The 18,558-nt window shown below is 43.3% G+C and overlaps 1 protein-coding gene across 2 annotated transcripts in view; it reads right to left on the bottom strand.

Moving 5' to 3' along the window:
- ascc3 (activating signal cointegrator 1 complex subunit 3) overlaps positions 1–12,982 on the bottom strand; it is a 159,877-nt gene extending 146,895 nt beyond the window's left edge. Inside the window, exons 1-4 of one of the 2 annotated variants that reach the window (XM_018757274.2) lie at positions 12,932–12,982; positions 11,894–12,009; positions 7,963–8,113; positions 3,366–3,937 (exon numbers count right to left, since the gene is read on the bottom strand). In XM_018757274.2, coding sequence (XP_018612790.1) covers positions 3,366–3,937; positions 7,963–8,113; positions 11,894–11,983 — 813 coding nt within the window. In that variant the 5' untranslated portion in view covers positions 11,984–12,009; positions 12,932–12,982. Of the gene's footprint in view, positions 1–3,365; positions 3,938–7,962; positions 8,114–11,893; positions 12,010–12,828; positions 12,862–12,931 lie in introns of those variants that run through there. The other variant, XM_018757275.2, reaches the window with a different exon arrangement.
- Positions 12,983–18,558: the final 5,576 nt, after the last annotated feature.

Genomic DNA, 18,558 nt, shown 5'->3' with positions numbered 1-18,558 from the left:
AGCACCGACTTTCGCTGTGCTGTCACTCATATTTTCTGACCAGTATAGTGTGTGTCTCATTAACATCACATAATTTAATTAAACTTACAGTATTTATAGTAGGTAAAGTATATTTTACTTTACAGATGTTCTTCATGGGCCAGACACCCTGCTCTTGACAAACCAAAATATTCCCTTTTTGTCAGTTGCTTTCCATTTCTCATCAGTTTCTCAATAGTGTTCATGAGAAATCCAGCAACAACATGTTGTCTGTGTTGAGGTTTCCAAGACACACTCTAAGAGTGTGTCAACCATGGCCTAGAGACTAGAGTCAATCGAGCTCTATGAAACACATCCACTTAAGACCTCTGGCCAAGAGCCACCTGTTTAAGAAGCCATTCAGCCCCATTGTTACCTCTTTGATTTTCCCTACAATATTCCAAACCGCTTTTCCCTGAGTAAGCTCAGTAAGAGGTTGCTGTTCTGACAATGATCCAGGGAAAAAAAAATAAATAAAATAAGCACACAAACTTTTGGGATATGTCTACAGATTCAGCAACCCCTTCAGGACAGCCCAGATGGAATGAATCCACCATTGCTGGAACCAACAGTGAGCTCTTTATAGATAGAGGATATTAATTAAGCTCTGCAGTGACCTTGGTTTCAGCTCTGGGAGAGCTGGCTGAATTAAGCACCTGTTACTATCAGATGGGAGTCCTGCCCAGGACGCCATGAATCCTCTCCCATCCACCAGAATCCGCCTGCTGTTTCAAACGCAGGAGCTTTAACGTGTGTTCAGTTTCCTCCAAAAAGGGTTACTGAACAGCCCATCATGGACAACCTGTTTGGTGACACATCCTCATCAATGATGTCCTGAAAGGACTCAGACCCTTGGAAAGTTTTACATGTTACTTGACACTTAACACATCTTTCTCCAATTAATATTTTCAACACAAAGTTACTTGCTCAAACGGAGACACTGCATCGAGAAAATTAATTATCTGTCACTAGATGTCATAAAGAAAGTGAAAACCTGAAACATACTGCTTGAATAAGCATTCAGACCGCAGGCATTAATATTTCATAGAGCTACCTTTTGCCAAAAAATGCTTCAAGTCTTGCGGGGTATGCGCTTACCAGCTTTGCACACTGATTAAGAGGGACGTTCAGCCCTGCTTCCCGGCCGACTTGCTCCAGATCAGTTTTCAAACAGCGGCACAGATTATCCGTGGGCTTGAGGTCAGGACTTCCACGTCTTTATTCCCGAGCTATGTGATGTCACTTTGGCCCTCAGCATGAGATCAAGTTATTTTTCTCCAAAACGTCACCTTTTCAAACACAGTAAAGTTCTTTTACAGTATTCCCATGTACTTTGGTCCATAAATCTTTCCTTCAGCTCTAATAAGGTTTTCCACGAGAACATCAACCTATACAGGATGATGTTCTCGATACAGATGGCAGACTTCACTGAGGGGATGCGGATTCTTCAGACATGGGGAGTGCTCGCTTTGTGCGAGTCGGTGTTTTGAGTTTTGGCCAAAAAAGCACTACCATGGTCTCTTCTGCTCTCAAAACCTTTTCTCAAGCATTAGCTGGACCCCTATGCTGCAGTCTGGCACATTCCACGTGTGCCAAGATGTGAAACGGCTCTTTTGGAGCAATAGTTCCCTTCTTTCCACCCTCCCACAAAGGCAAGTGTTAAGCAGAGCTGTTGATAAATCACAAGACCCTGTTATACTATACTAAGATTAACAAAAAACACACCTTCAAGTGAAAGAATGTATCACAGGGCTATTTTACCCCCTCAGAAACAAGGGAAAGTGTCATTAATGTAGATGGGTGTGACATAACTGAACAACTCAAAAGTAAGCAGAAATTCAGTTCTTCACCTTTTAGGTGTCGGGGCAGGGGGTTATACATTCTATTTGGCCATATTTTAAAGATATTCAGAATGAAGTGAGCAAATCAAATCAAGTTTGCATAAAACCAGAACACATGAAGCAAACATCAGCAGCAAAGAATGTGATACTCTGGAGACAGAGGAAGAAACAGATACAACTAGTTTTTCCTACTTACCTTACATATGTCATTTAATCTTTAATGATGGGGATTTGAAGGACAGCAGCGTCTGAGTTGTGTGAAGCTACTTCCATGCTGTCACTATTGAGCCACGCGTGCCTACCGGAATATCCACACACTGATATTTTCAACCCTTTCTTCTAATCAGTGCATTTGTACCACTATAATTCTTTCCTCATGTTTTCTTGTCTTCATTTTCACACCTTGCCTTCAGCTTCACTGCCTAATCAATAACCCTACAACATACTTCGGGGTTTTATTCAGTGACTGTGACAGTGGTGCACCAACAAAACAGAAAAGTAGGGCAATTTTATCCTCATCAGGGTAATTTCCATCTGCGTAAACTGAAAACTATCATAGTACAGGGATATGAACACTTAAAAGCACTAACATTAAGACATCTGCTGACAACTAATCTGAATGTTCTAATTCTCACTGAATCTGCAGTAAAACAAAAAAGTATAATTTCGAATACTGCAAAATTTGAAGCTTTCCACGGGTTTCAATACTTTTCTCAAAAATCTGTATGTTTGTCGCCCACAAAAAGTGTTAGAACAGCAGCTCCCAATTCGTGAATATGGAATATTGCTCTAAGAAAACAGCAGTTGCTATACCATCCCAGAACTGGCACCGCAAACATCAGAAAAAAAAAGCAGTAGGAACCAATTTCAAACACCTGTGGTTGTGTTGCGGTTTGCTGAATTCCCTGGGGTTTCCTCCTCCATGGGTCAAGCGTCTGACCTTTACCAGTTGGCTCGCCTTCACCCTCACCTCAGGGCGAACATTCAACAAGGCAATGCTCTTCAAGCTGCCTGTACCGTGAGACTACTTTCAAAGCAAAGGTCACACACGTAGCTGGAAACGCACGACCGGCCTACTTTTAGTAGACACTGGAGCATCTCAGCAAGGGACATGCACGTAACAAGAGCTTTTAAACTGTATTATAAACCTAGGGCACAAAACTTCAATCCTGAGAAAAGCAAAAAGTAACTGCTGCTCCCCCCCTCCAATTCAGCCTCAGTTTTTAATTTATTAAGTCAGCCATCTGGAATTTAAACTAAATTACATGTTCAAAAAACCTGCAAGAGCCTGATCATCAAGAATCTGAGTTGGATGCACTCTTGTGAACAAGACCAAAGCAGAATAACCCTGTCTTTCTGCTGTGTGTACCTTACTTGGAGAAGGGAAGCTAAGATGCAAACTGACGACTGGAGACAGTCAGTGAATCATGACAGAGGAACTTAAAGTTACGAAACGGCTTAGGACATGCTGAAGAGCGGAGGCTTCAGAAGGGACCATGGGCTCACCTCATTCTGCAGTTCGTCGTCCGTTTTGTGGGACGCCAACATCTCAAACAGTGAGGTGCAGAGCTCCTCAGCACTGGACTGGCCCATGTTGCCCTGGGACAAGTACCTATCCACTTCCTCTCGCAACACAGCTCCACGGGGAGGTCTGACGGCAGAGGCACCATCTGCCAGCTGGTCCCTCCGGTTCTCTTGTTGGCCACTGAGGAACCTGTCAAAGTCTAGGCTGATGTCACGGCTCAGACCATCCTCCAGGCACGCCCAGGGCACCCCCTCGAGGTAGTCCAAAGCGTAGCTCTCGTAGGAGAAGCTAATGTTGCGGCCGAAGGGGGTGCGGTCCAGAGAGGGACGGGAGTCCTGGGCTCGAACAAAGGCCTCCAGCTGGACCTCATCAGACAGTGCAGCCAGCTGGCCGATAGCAGCAAAGGAGGCCTCAGCTGCCGAGGAGGGGAAGGGTCCGAACATCTGCTTGATGGCTCGGGTCTCTTCATGGCCCACCTGGTCCTTATTGTAGAAGGTCTTGAAAAGGAAAACGGCTGCGCTCTCAATAGTCTCCTGGCCAAAGTCTGTGCCCACTGGGAGAAAAAGAAGGTATTAGACACCCACCCGTTTCAAACGCCACACCACAGCAAATGTACAGAGAGACAACGCCGACATCCTCCGTGCCTTTATTACATACACAAGTTTCTTAAGTAACAATATAACTGAACTTGACAGTAACAGTTGTACGTTTGTCCAGGATGGATCATATGCTAAACTAGGCATAACAGGGCAGGCATAATCATTCTGATATCTGTGCAAAGGACAAGTGGACAATAACTTAAGGTAAAACACTACATTTGATGGAATACAACAATCTCAGTCATATCAGAAACCGTGAAATATCACTAATTCCATCATCATCTGCGCTTTAGTTTTCAAACAGTTTTACCACTAGAAAGCACCCATATTTGTCAAATGAAGCAAATCTGCTCCAGTGTCTTGTGCTACTGGGCACAAGGAAATGCTGTCAGTAGCACCGTGTAATGAAAATGTCACACAGACCATGCTTGAAGAAGGAATCTACAGTCTTTGAATTTTTTGAAGCAGGAGGGTCTGAGAGAATTAGAGGCAAAGTTATAACAAAATGTAAAGAAACATTTGTCTTAATGGAAAGAAGCATTTCCTAGCCAAGATGGATTTAAAACAGGCTGTACAAGGGAGACTCAAACAATAAAGGTTTGTGTTGAGCTCCTGATATTTTAAACCTAGATATTTACATTTTTGTCTTTTCACTGGGATGCAAAATTTGACCGCTGCAAAATTTGTTGGTGAAATGTAAAATCTACCTCTCCCATGGACACAAAAAAATTAACGCTGAGCCAGGTAAAAAAGAACAAAACAAAAAGCTGCTTTACAGCCACTGAACCCAGGAAGCAAAGGTTAAGGAACCACATTCACAGATACGGGACGCTCTAACATGATGTGACCCAGAGGAACGGAGTGTGGGAAGTACCACAGAGCTCACACAGTGAGCAGTCAATGACAAAAGAACCATTTCTTTAAAATAATCCATTCTCTCTATTCACTTGGGCCATTTTCCCACCAATTCCAGCAGAGTTTAATAATGAGAATCAAGGCTAATTGTCCAATTAGTAGAAAAAAAATGTCAAAGGTAGGGAGGATGAGTAAAGAAGAGTGCCAACAGATGAAAATGACTTAAGCCAATTAAAATGGACTGGAACCGTCCCCCCATTTGCTTTACAGCGATGCTTGATGGCTCATTTCGATAGGTACTTTCAGCTTGGGACGGATACGAGGAATCGGGCCACGGGCTGCACCAAAGAGATCTAACAGCGGTGTTTCCAGGCGCTCACGTGTGGCAAAATGAAGGCTGCCAGTCATCACCAAGAGATAAATCAGGGATGCATATGGAAAGGAAATAAAGATGTAACAAAAGTCTTCCAGCGAGCTGGTATAATCTAACACAGCGCCCATGTTGATTTGATTATTGAAGTCTATATTTATCTACATTCATTCATTTAGCTCACACTTTACTGCAAAGCTACTTAACGCACAGCTTCTGTCAGCGATTCACCTGTGTGTAGAGCTGGGTAATTTTTACTTACTGAATACAAGGTAAAATCCTTGATCAAGAACAAGGCAGCAAGAGGTGGGATGCGAAACCAAATCCTCTGAGTGCAAGTCTCAAACTGCTACACCACTTGCTACCCCATTATGTAACATTTTTTCAAGACATTTTTTGCACACATAAAGGAAGTGTATGCTCAGCATCAAGGCACGCTCACTTCTGAAGCTAAGAGGACACTCCTGGAAAAGCTGCTGCTGTACGCCGACCTCATCGCGCTGCACATCTACACGAGAGATTAACCTCTTGTGTCCAGGCATTTTCGGCACTGAGTATTTATCGTATTTCAAAGGGAACACAAAGATCTTACAGTTACAAGCACTGAAAGGCAAAGGTTCTCTCCAGGATGCAGGGATTATCTGGGCAAACAGGAATCCAACCTCTGCAGCCACTCTCCCAGTTCACCCCTACTGTATTGTCCATGCAACAGGAAGTATGAACAGTGGAAAACTGCATAACTGGGGGATTAGATTCTAAACATAATTAGTCACATAAGGGCACCATGTCTTAATATTGGCGTTGAAGCTTATCATACCCAATGAGCCAGCTCTTGCACAATGCTGGCATCATGCTGCCTGTAGTCAGAGAGTGCTGGGCCTTCAGGACACAGTTGGTCAGGAACATAAGTCACCATCTTCCACATTTTCTTAGAGATTTCAGTGACCCACACAGATTTCAAGCCTCCTTGCTTCTAACACTATAACAGGGAGCCCAACCTCAGGCTGCAAAGACCACAGTTCAGTAGGCTGAAGAGAACCCATATTCAACTAACTTAATTCAAAACCCGTGTTATGAAAATTACTATTCAAGTAATTACTTCAATAAAGCAAATAAGAGCAAAGGCAGACTGAATACCAAAACACCCTGTACTTACTGAAGTCTACAGGTTCAAATAGTAATCCTCAAAAGGATTTACATGACTCTCTGTGATGGACCGGTATCCTTAGCCACAAACCTTACACCTCCTCAAAAGCCTCCAGGCGACCATGAACCTGCACTGGACAAATAGTTATGGACAGTGAGTAGATGAGCATTTACATGTTTCTAATTCAGCAAATTGAACTAATATTGCAAAAGCATAACAAATCAAAACAAAACATCCCTGGATGGTTAAAAGCTGCAAATGCACAAAAAACATTAGATATCGGATTACATAAAATTAATCAAAGTGTCTTGTTTTTGCAAGCCTAGGACTAGAGTGGTCGTGATTTAACTCAGATTAACACTTCTTAGCTATACACGGTAAAAACACAAAAAAAAAAAAAAAACATTAAAGTACAATACAGATAAAGACTTGAACATGTACAAATGTGTAATGGGTTGGTCAGAGTTCACTTTGCATGCACAGGGGCAAACTCATCAAGATCTCAACTGTCTGTGCTGGTTTTGTTAGAACCACCGTACTCAGGGACAGCTTCCCTTTCCGCATTAAACCAGTTACCCTGTTAACTACACATGAACTACGTCTCCAACTTCCTTCAGGCAACATGTACTTAAGAAGACTCTGCATACAAAGGGGACAGTAAAGTCTGGATAATGAGCACTTTGTCTGAATTCACTTCTTCTGTACAGGTGATATTTTTGGATTTTCCTTCTGAGTTTCCTGCTGAAGTGCATCTCTGCAGAACTGCCTTTTTTTCTTGAGAAGAAATAATAACCAGCAGGCCTGGGATGGTGGGGGGGTGTGTGTAGCCGAACTGAGGGGTTTAAAAAACCGTGGCCCATAACCCTCTGTTCCCCAGCCGGGTCCGAGGTAGGGATTCACGAGGGGTGTCCAACACAGAGGAAATGCGCCCAGATTCAACAGGCTGCATGAGCACGGATTCTTCTTTATGCCAACGAATGGAGTGTCGAGATAACACCGTGCTCAAGCCAACGTGCAACAAGATTAGATTTGCATCAACTCGCTTCTTTCTCGCAGCGGCACATGCTGGCCAAACGTGTATTTCTCAGGGAGAGAAAGCCGATTGCCTATTTCCACTCAGCACGGAGCATGCTATACCGCGAGGCGTCCCAACTCCCTCCTAAGCGCCACGGAAAATAGACCGCTCAAGGACAGTGTCCATCACTTCTGAAATCCATCACTTTGTTTCCAAGGCAACGATGCGTCTATCAAGCCATGACCTGTGCGGAAAATGAGCCACAGCACAGTGTTTTGGCTCTTGTGTTTGAAACATGAGGAGGGGAAAAAAAATACATTACACTTTAAATGCTGCAAACTTGCAACAGAGCTGAAATGACAAACTTCCCATTTCACGAAAAAAAAACACAGGTACTCTGCCAGGAAGAGTTCTCTCACAAGGGCACATTTTTTGGATGACAAGGTGAGGGCCACGAGAAATATACTTCTGTATACGACTTTGTAGAGAAGCTTTTGCTAGATGCGTAAATGTACACGAAAGCAACCATGTCTGATGGACCCAAATGGGCACCTGCTGGACTGTTTGTATCTTAGGACAGTGAGTCAAATACCTATCTGCTTGGCAGCCTGCAGGATGCGCTTCAGCTGTTCGGCAGCAGTCTGCTGTTCAGCCTTATCCAGGTGCTGCCGGAAGAACTGCGTGACCTTCTTCCAGGTCAGGCCCTCCTTGGAGAACAGCTCTTGCCTCTGCAACCGTTTTGACTGCAATAAGATACAAGGAGCAGAATTAAAACTACTGTTCGGTAAACTGACTGCCAAGAAAAACGTACACACACCCATCAGCCAGGTGTCGGCACTGCCAGAGCTCAGCAAAGACCTGGCTGCACACATTGGCTGGCTCCTGTCCGGAGACAAGAGAAATACACACATTTTCAGGCTCATCAACTACACCATTCAACGCAGAATGCATTGTTTATCATCACCTAAAGTTTTTCTGTTATAAGGAAATTCATTGAAGTCGAAGCTGTTCCTTTTAGTATGGTGGTTGTTAAGGCTGTCGAGCATATGGTATGGGGGGGCGACATCACCATAAACTTTATAAAAAAAAAAAAAACATTCCCTTACTTGGGTGTCATGAGTGACGCACATGGAAAAAGATTCCATTCAGATATTCCTGCCACAGAGAAAAGATGTACAGGAAGATGGTCACCAAACACACGACTGATGGAATCTCATCATGGAAGTTTTGAAATCCAGTAGCAGACAAAAGACTTGCAGAAAGAGTTTTTTTTTTTTTTTTTTTTAAATGAAACAGTAAGCATTTTCTTACTGCAAGTTTAAAGTATGTTTTGCGCATCAGAGAATATTTAACATCACATTTATCTTTTACATGTTTGAATTAAAAAAGTACATGTTGAGATGCCATGAGCATTGGTAGATAATGTGATGAATGTGTTTTCAGTAACTGAATAAAAAATTATTCATTGAAAAAAACCATTAGGTGATACAACAGTTTCATTTTTGAATTCAGGGCATGTGATTTAGTTAAAGTCACTAAATGTTATTCGGAGGCAACAGCAACAAAAAAAAAAAAAAAAAAAAGTTTGTTGATCACTGTTATGTGACCAAGTGAAAGAGGCCATTCACCATGTCGCCACTGAAAGGCACTAAGCCCAGCCCAAAAGAGCAAGGCAAGAAGTGGTGGCACTGAACAGATATAAGCACCACCTCCACTCCCAACGGCACACACACCAGGGAGGAGAGAGCAACTATCCTCTGCGAGCTGGTCTTTATCTCACAGCTCAGTGAGTGCACATTGCACAGAATAGCTGACTGCGGGGTTTCCAGTGGCCCGCAGAGGAAGCGATACACTCGGTTAAATATTCACACTCGGCTCCCTTCTGAAAGGAATATCAATCCGCCGCGGTTCAAAGGTGGAAGGGGACACCGGGCGCCGTAATATTAACAGTCTCACTTCACTCTCATCAGCATTTTCTATGTGCCTTAAAACTTTGCATTTTTCCCCCCACATAAGCCCAATTAATCTTTCGCAGGATGTTAAGCATGAGGTGTCCCTATCCTACTCAAAATACTTAAATGATTAAATGCTGGCACTCGATTAAATTCCAGAGCTAAAACACACACGCACACTTGCTTTGATAGTATAATCTCGAAGTTTTGCAGGAATAAACTGCGGTGTAGAAAAACCGGCAGGCTGAGGTGGCACCGAGCAGAAGGTGGGGAGGGTTAGGGAGTTCTTGCACCATTGCGCAACTGTCTGCTTAGTGACCACTCTTGAACCCCAGCCCAGCACTGGAATGCAGCTGGTATGGGATCGCTCTCTCCTTTGGACCCTGACCACGGCACTATAACCACTCGCACCCCAAAAAACCAAACAGTAACACGAAAGAACTGCTGAACCACTTCTGTCAGTAGGGCAAAAGGAGAGGAGCCTCATGAAACTGTGATTAAATTATAGAGCAGCAGATTGTGCAGTAGTCAGATCTGCCTGCTGTAGGACCCTTGATCAAGTGCTGAGAAATGGTCACATGACTTGCAGTTCTTATTCCTTTAACCCATTTTAACAAGGTCAGTCAACCAAAGTTCCCTCCAAAATTATAGAAGCACACCCAAAAAAAGGGGTCTCCTGGTCAAACTAAGGAACAAACAAAACTATGAAGCCAAAGCCTCAGTTAACGTAAACTCTCAGCAAGCGAAGGCTCTACAGAAAGCCGGCCAGTTCTCACAAGCCTGCCTGCCTGCCTACCACTCACTCTCCTGCCAGTCCGTCTTTAATCGATCCCCTCTACTGGCTACGCCTGTTGTTCATTCCTTGTTAGAGTCCCATCCAGGTGTTGCCAGTCAGGTCAGACAGCAAGTGGACGTGGTCAGGGTCCTGCCTGCCGCAAGGTACTTACCCTGAATTGATACAATAAAAATGACTTAGCTGTACAAACGGGCAAAGCTGCTTTGGAGAAAGTTGTCAGCTAAATGAATAACTAAATAAAATAAGCAACCAAGACTCAACAACTAAAAGCTTCCCAATGACCAGCAGTTCCAAAAACCATTCCTCATCCTCACAAAATTTTCCAGCGTGGAAGAACTGATCAAACTGCGAGGTTGTTGCCCTATAGCATTAACGTGAGCAGAACTGACCTTGAAATCAGCTGTTGTACAAATTAGTACCTGGGGAAAAAAAGCACCATGGTCAAAGAGCTAACAACATTGCAGCGCGGCACTCCATTTGTGTTAAACAAGCGGACAAGCACCGTGGAGCAGACAAGTCTGTTCGCTCACATTTTCATACTGCAGAGTGCAGTTTACAACTGCAGGACATGGGCATCAAATCCACCTTTTGTCCTGAAAAAGCATGTGATGGGTGGTGCTGTTAAATTGTACACTTGGGATAAATAGATGACTGAAAAAAAAAGATATTTAAAAAAGGTGTGGAGACCAGAAGGAGCCATTTTGTTTTGCTGAGCAGCATTTTAATCGCGTCCCCCATCATGTTGTCATCCACCCAAGGCCAGTCGCATTACATTCCTTTGTATCAAATGAAATCAAATTTCAGTAAACAAATCAATTTCATTTCCTCCATAATACAAGCACTGAAAACATTTGCATTTATCAATTTAGCAGACTCTCTTTCTCCAAAGTGATGTAAATCTCAGAGAAAAATACAATGAGTGCATTTCATCAGATGTAAAGATGCGGATCCAGACACGTGATTCTCAACTACAGTTAATTTGGTTTATATGGTGGAATGTGACAATGTACATCCCATGAGAATCTGCATAAAAGTTAATCCACTATTCAACAATTTTTAATGGCTAAATTACTAAACATGACCATTGACATGTTTATCATGCATATGTACGCGGCCTGACCAACATATAAAGGCACAGATACATATTTGGAAAAGAGATTAATTCTGAAATACCCAGAGTGAGAAACTTTTTTTTTTTTTTTTTTAAAAGTAGAAAAAGCTAATAATCTTACATAACACTAGAGTCAATTTCTCGCATCGCTCACTGCGGGCTTTATTTTTTTTATGTTTAATTCTTATTCTTTGCTCTCCCTTCAGGGGGTGCGGTGGCGCAGTGGGTTGGACCGCAGTCCTGCTCTCCAGTGGGTCTGGGGTTCAAGTCCCACTTGGGGTGCCTTGCGGTGGACTGGCGTCCCGTCCTGGGTGTGTCCCCTTCCCCCTCCGGCCTTATGCCCTGTGTTGCCGGGTAGGCTCCGGTTCCCCGTGACCCCATAAGGGACGAGCGGTTCTGAAAGTGTGTGTGTGTGTGTGTGTGTGTGTGTGTGTGTGTGTGTGCTCTCCCTTCTATCACCACGCATGTTTTCTCACTAAGGGTTGTGTGCGTTCTGCTGTAGTTTGTGCAATTCCCTCCGGGATCATTACCTATCCATATCATATCTTCAAGTTCTCGATACTAGAAAGGGCTTTAGCTTACTTCAGGCATGTACCCGAGCATCGGACACTTGAAAGCTGCCGATCCATTCCCTTCCGGGAAGCACACAGCGGGAATGACTTGCCTTCAAGTCGTACGCTTCCGACGTCCAGTCATCCTGCCTGCTGACATTGGAGAAGGAGCGCAGCGCGCCGGTCAGCCGCGGCGGAACCATCAATCCCTCGCTCAGAGACCCAGAGGCTGCAAAACAAAGCAACGGACAGGAGATCAGGGAAAGAAAGTAAACGGACGCTCAACTACATCATGTGTTCTTTTGTGCAGCAACAGCTGTGACACGTAACCGTGGTCGCTGCCGAAACGCAAACCCTTAACTGGAACTCAACCCGAGATGAGCTCCTGAACGACACCCAGTGTGGCCTAGGCTAATCCTAACCTGCTACAGTACCCTTGGCTTGACCACGGTACTTACCCTGAACTCATACAGCAAAAACTACCCCGCTCCATAAATAGGTAAATCACGTCACATGTGTCAGCTAAATACTTTTATAAATGGCAAGAAAGCTTACATATGATGGTTGTAATATTATAATTATTATTATTACTTTTCCTGTATAATTAGAAATTCCACGTCACACATTATGTGACTGCATCACTGGGCAAACTTTAACTGGCATGTGTTACTGGAGTGTTGGTTTATCACCTTTATTTATTTAATTTACCCATCACACATTGCGAGTCCCATCGATTATATGAAGGAAAAATGTTCTAATCAAAAACCCAATAACTAACTTAAGTTATATTATATCCGTGACCGGGTGACAGCCATCACGAACCGGGCTTCAAGCTTGGACACTGAGACACACGTGTCCACAACAGTGTGACCAAATCTAAATTACATATTTAAAAGCGTGTTTTATTATTTTTCTCACAGAAACACGAAATAAATTAACAAACAAGCAACTGACTGACTCTGACGTCTGAGTCAGTGAGTGTCTGTCTCTGACTGAGTGAGTGATAGACCAGAGACTGGACTGCAAAAGGTTCAAAGGCAAGACTGACCATTGAGATACCACGTCGATAATATCTTTTCGCAGTTTCTTGGCGTGGACGTTAAAATAAGGTGATTATATTACCTCAATAATCTAAATTATATATTTTTTACCTCAGTAAACCGCAAGAACGTCGGAAACTTGCTGAACAGTATCTCCGCCAGTCCAAAGCGAATCAGTGGGAACCCCGGAGCAGCTTGGGTATTGTAGTTTATCATTGGACGGGCGCACGTCTTCAAGAAGGCAGATGTGCCGGAAAAAGACTACAACATCCATAGACACTGACAATGACGTAAGAGTCGTTACAGGACCTATGTAAAACGTGAAGACCGAGTTAATCAATTGCTGATAGTTCACGGTCAACTTTCAAACGGCAGGTTTCGCGCAGCTGTACATTATTTGCAAATAAAAATATACTTTCATCATGTGATAATGCGGAAAAAACAAAACGGGTAAACAGTTTTATGTGCTCCACAGTCATAATAAATTCAATGCATAATTGGTTCGTTTGTGAAATAAATTATGATCATAAAATGATGTTTAAAATTATGTATTTATTTTTTGCCTCACTATAAAAAATTTATTTTTTGTGAACAGGCTAGTATTCAATACGCTGCTGTACAACAATGAAAAACATATAATATATTTACCGCATGATGTACACTGACTGAAGGAATAATAATTTTCTCAGTATCATTATGAAATTTCTGTAATTATTTATTAATTTTATTGATAATAATGTATTAAATGCAGTCTCAGAAATGTAATATACTTAGTACTGTGCCCAATACCACGTGATGTTAACTGTGCACACCTGTGGTACCTGTGCAGACAGTGGAGCGCTGCAGTCACATAAGCAAACCCAGTTAACAGTGGGAACATAAGATGTAGCGTTGAATTTTATGGTACTGTTCATGTTTAGACACTCCTGTTTCATGATATTTTTATTGCATTTCGTGCATCTTTATTGTGACAAGGGCATCAGGTGGCGCAGAGATTAGAGCTCCTACCTTTGGACCCGAAGAGCCCAGGTTTGATTCCCCCTCCTACTGTAATACCCCGAATTGCTAGAGTATAAATGTATAAATAATTGTTAGTTGTTTTGGACAAAAGTGTCACTAAATGAATAAATGTGATGTAATGGAAAATCAGTCCTTATACCAGCAAAGAAATAAGCCTGGTGTAGGAAATTCAGTTATATAATACATTTAAATCTCTCCGCTGATCCTTAGTTTCAACTAAAACCTCATCCAGACTCCAGCTAATGATAATCCTGAACCTAGATTCATAATCTCCAGCAAAGGGGCCAGTGCCTCTGAATAATATACAAATGCTCTGTAAAGAAATGAGGCTCTTAACCTTCTGCAAGGAATAGGGGGAAATTGTGCTCTGAATTCGGAATCCTTTGAGTCATGTTCAAAGGCATCGAATCGCTGCACTTTGTGTTTATTTGTCTTGGAGGAAAACAATAAAGAACAATAATGTCAGGTTTCTAGGTTCCTGTCATTACCTGTGATGGCAGTTTTCCACCACTGCTCCCTAGGTGAGGGGGCAATGTAGTTCATGTGGTTCATCTCATAGCACCCGTTTGGCTGGAGGCTCATCCTGTGGCTCCGTCTGATGTCATGCCTCCTTTCGTCAGTGTGGGGAAAGTCACGTACGACAGCCACAGGCAGAGTGCTGCTTGTTTGTTTGCTTTTAATCTCCCAAAGGTGATCCGCTGTCCTTTCTCAGCTTTCTGCTGAAGCAGGCAGCAGGTCCTGGGGATCATCACCTGTCTGGCCTCAATGATTTATAAACTGCACTGCCCACATTCTTGTTTTTATAAGGTGATCAGACTCCCTAATGTAATTACATTTACATTTATTAGTTTAGCAGATGCTTTTCTTCAAGGCGACATACAAAGTCCAATAAAAGCAGTACATTTTGCAACAAAAAGCTTTAGATACAGACTTGTGATTAAGCACAGTTAGTGTATCTAACATCAAGATAGAAAAGAGACTCAGTCAAGGTGGAATGAAATGCAACTCCAGCTTTACTCTGGATTGGTGACACTAATAGTAAACTTGGCCAATGAAATCAATACAATTCATCAAATGACAGTGAAAACACATTTTTAATAATTCACCATAAGTGTGACTAACAACCAACAACAGCTGGTGAAATCTGGAGAGGATGCCATGGTTGCCTGGAAGACTAACTTAACCAGTTATAAGGAAAGAAAATTAACCCGTTAAACGTGAAAAAAATCAAAAGTTACAAAAAAGAGGGTAAAAATGGGTAAAGAGTACAAGTACATTTTTTTCGTTGCAAATGTACTTGAGTATTGATGTCAACATTTATTCTGAAAAGTTTCTCCAAAAATTTACTTGAGTCCAAGTAACAAAGCAATGCAGGATGTATCTACAGTTATGACCTGAGTGTTTTGGGAGGAGTAGAGATTTAAAAGCGTTATTCTCAGACTTTGAGTAATGAAGCAGATGAAATGAGTCCCGTTTGATCAAAAGTTCCTGACAGGTAGACTGACCTCCTGGAAGGTGGAAGATCTCAGTCTTGGAGATTGGAGACATCTGAGTGGATGGGGGCGATATGACAAGACACATCAGTGATATTTGTGGGAAATTAAGAAGGCAAGCTGGGCATGGCGGTGATAGGAGAACCTGTGAGAGACAATGACAGAGCCAAGGGAAGAGGTATAGATGGTGAATAGTAAGGGACCAAGCACTAAGCCCTGTGGAACACCAGTTGAGGTTGTTCTAGGACAGGTTAATTTACCGTGAGTTGTGCGGCGCTGCATGTGCATTACATAACGCCAAACAGAAAAACAGCACAAATTAAAGTACATTTTGAACCTAGATCTATCCTGAATTAGGTCATTGGTCTTCACTCCCAATTCATCATACTTTACACTGTGTTAATTTTCCTTTTGTCCCAAGTTAACTCATGCAAAGGGTGTCAGTGTGTATCCACATGTATTTTAACAGCAACCTAATTTCATGTGAATGCCACGGGTTTCGACTTTACCACAGGCAAAGTCATTTTGTGAGAGCTAACTGATCATTCTTGGAGCCGGAAAACAAAAACATGGGGCGCAGGCTGTACATGCTAGATACAGAATCAGAAAGTCAGAGTGTTTTTCACTGCCCAGCAGTGATTTCCTGTGAGTAAAATGTGCTTGTAAATTAATACATCACTTCGGCTTTTTTTTGCTTAATTTTTCAAGTACTTTTAGATATCCATGGTGAAGGGGGTGGTCTCGCATGTTGGACCACAGGAAGAACGAAACAGTGTACTTTGACAGTTAACCTCCTTTATTCCTGGGATGACTATCTTTCTTCTGAATCCCAGCGTCGGTTCTGTCGCACGGGATAGCGTTTCCAGCAGACTGCAGAATCCACTCAGCCTGATGGCTTTGCCTACGATGTCAGCCACCGCTGGGGTCTTCTACCTTAGGAGCAAGAACAAGTGAAAAAATGTGCAGGACATGTATAGATGCGCTATTTCCTTTGAGATCAATGGTCTTCATCTATCTATTTACCAAATTTCACGTTCATATGCAGTGTGACCGCGTCAGAAACGGACACTGTTATGGCGCGATGACCAAATCCTTGGTTTATGCCAATGGAAATATATTTTTTTGTTGTTTTTCAGTTTTTTTAAAAATCTTAAAAACAATTCTTAATAATCTTGACATATCCTTGCACACTGAAAAGTGACTTAGCCTGCTTAAGCGCAGTGAACAAACCTTTTAATCTGAGTTGTTTTAATAAAATATCTAAACAGGAACATAACAATAACTCAGTAATGATAATAATGAGTGCCTTTATACATAGAGAGCAGTAAAAAGCTGCTGGTGTTCTGCTTGGATATGGAACACGATAATTCACGTGGCTCTGCTAGTGGAGCTGATGTCTTAAGACCCAGTGCCTGCCATCAGCACCGCTCTTCTCGGCTCTCCTCAATGTATATGCTTCATCTACGGGAATCCTTACAGTAGATGTTCCACTTGGTACCTTCCACTCCAGAGAAGAAGCCAGGCACTTTTTACAGACGTACTGATATGGCAACATCTGGCCCGGGCCTTGGCCATATCCACATGGGAGAGCGGCGTTGACATCCTTGAAAAAGTGCCCCTCGGTCCTGAAGAACTAATGCCGTGTTCTCCTGCAGCTGTCAAAGGCCAATGGCCCGACAGCTACAGACTTTCCACGCACCTTGTGACAGACCCCTGTGTTGCTACAGCACCGAGAGATGTTTTATTCATGAACCCCCCCGGAGTATGTCATCACTACCTCCCAAGCAAAATTTCCCTTAAATCTTAAGCTAGAATCCTTAGAAGAGGGAAACAATAATAATCTGTATAATGATCACATCAGCGTTCAAAGATAAGGGTAATGACATTAAAGACTATTAATAGACTATCCCAGACAATTAAACAGAGCTTCTGGTTTGAAACTATTTCCTTCTGCATGTCTTTAATACCATTAGAGGTTGGATGGAGTCATTCGGTTCACCGTGGCTCGGAAAACACTCCCTGCAGGACCGCGATGAACATCTGTTCTATGCAGAACACACCTCTTTGCGATTTCACAGAACGGACAGCCCCTGGCTAGTGGCTTACCTTGTTTCTGAAACAATTGCTCCTTAGCATTCATTCCGCTCACTTCTACAATCTACATTAAGTCCTGGGTTGTAAGCGCACGGCACCCGATGGTTGGACGAGAGCGGGTTCTCTGAGGAGTCCCGCTATCAGCCGCGCCGCGGGGGTCATTTGTTTGTGTCGGAAGGCGGCGGAAAGACTCCGCTAACGGGCTTCCGGGACAACGGAGCTCTGCTCGTCTCCACGGTGCCGGGCTCCCGATCAAATTATTCACATTCCGAGGAGGCGAGGCCTTATCCCGGCGGCCGGCCGCCATCGGATACATCTTAATAACTCCCCTGCAGGAAGCATCCAATCTGGCCAGGCTTCGCTCGCAGTCTGCCGATAATTCATGCAGCATGCCGGGGTGTTTCATCCCTGCGGTACGAAGTGAAGGTTTCGCACCAGTGATCCCCTTCTGTGAGAGGCTTGCCGGTCTAGGCAGGATGATTTGTTCGCTGGCTGTAACCTGGCTACCGTCGTGAAAACGAGATTTTAGGCTTTTTCCCTCCGGAATTTTTGTTTTTGATCTCTATGTGTCCAGTTTGGCCATTGTTGTTGACAAGACAAAATTTCATTCACTCCCTCGCTATCCCCAACCGCCTGTCCAAGTCGGGGCCGCGGTGATCCGGAGACTATCCTGGGAACACAGGGCACAAGGCTGAAGAGGGTAAACCCCGGGTGGGATGCTAGTCCATCGCAGCAAATATTAAATTTATAAAAAGACGTTTTTTTTAAGAATAGCCCGTACTTTCAGACAAATGGACATTATGAGTCGTAATTGGTTAGAAAGGGACAATGTGACCCCTCCTCAGCTGGTAGTTGTGTCCCTTCAGCTCCATATTAAATTGTATTCATGCGTTAGACTGAGACCCAGATGGGGAGGTCGGTGGAATTGGCTCCTCCGCTGATCATTGCCTCTTGTCTCGTACCCAGGAACTGTCTGCATGCCAGCAGACTGAGAATAGAACAGTCAGCATTGTCTTGACTGGAAAGAAAATCAAGCACTGAAAATGCCCGGAGCATCTTACGATGACTCGGTGGAGGAGTCATCCTCACAGCTCTTCCTCCCGCAGTCCAAAGAGAAGTGTTCCTAGTGAT

This window comes from Scleropages formosus, chromosome 8 (genome assembly GCF_900964775.1).
Source record: "Scleropages formosus chromosome 8, fSclFor1.1, whole genome shotgun sequence".
Lineage (NCBI taxonomy): Eukaryota > Metazoa > Chordata > Actinopteri > Osteoglossiformes > Osteoglossidae > Scleropages > Scleropages formosus.
This window is presented reverse-complemented; position numbering and strand designations above follow the sequence as displayed.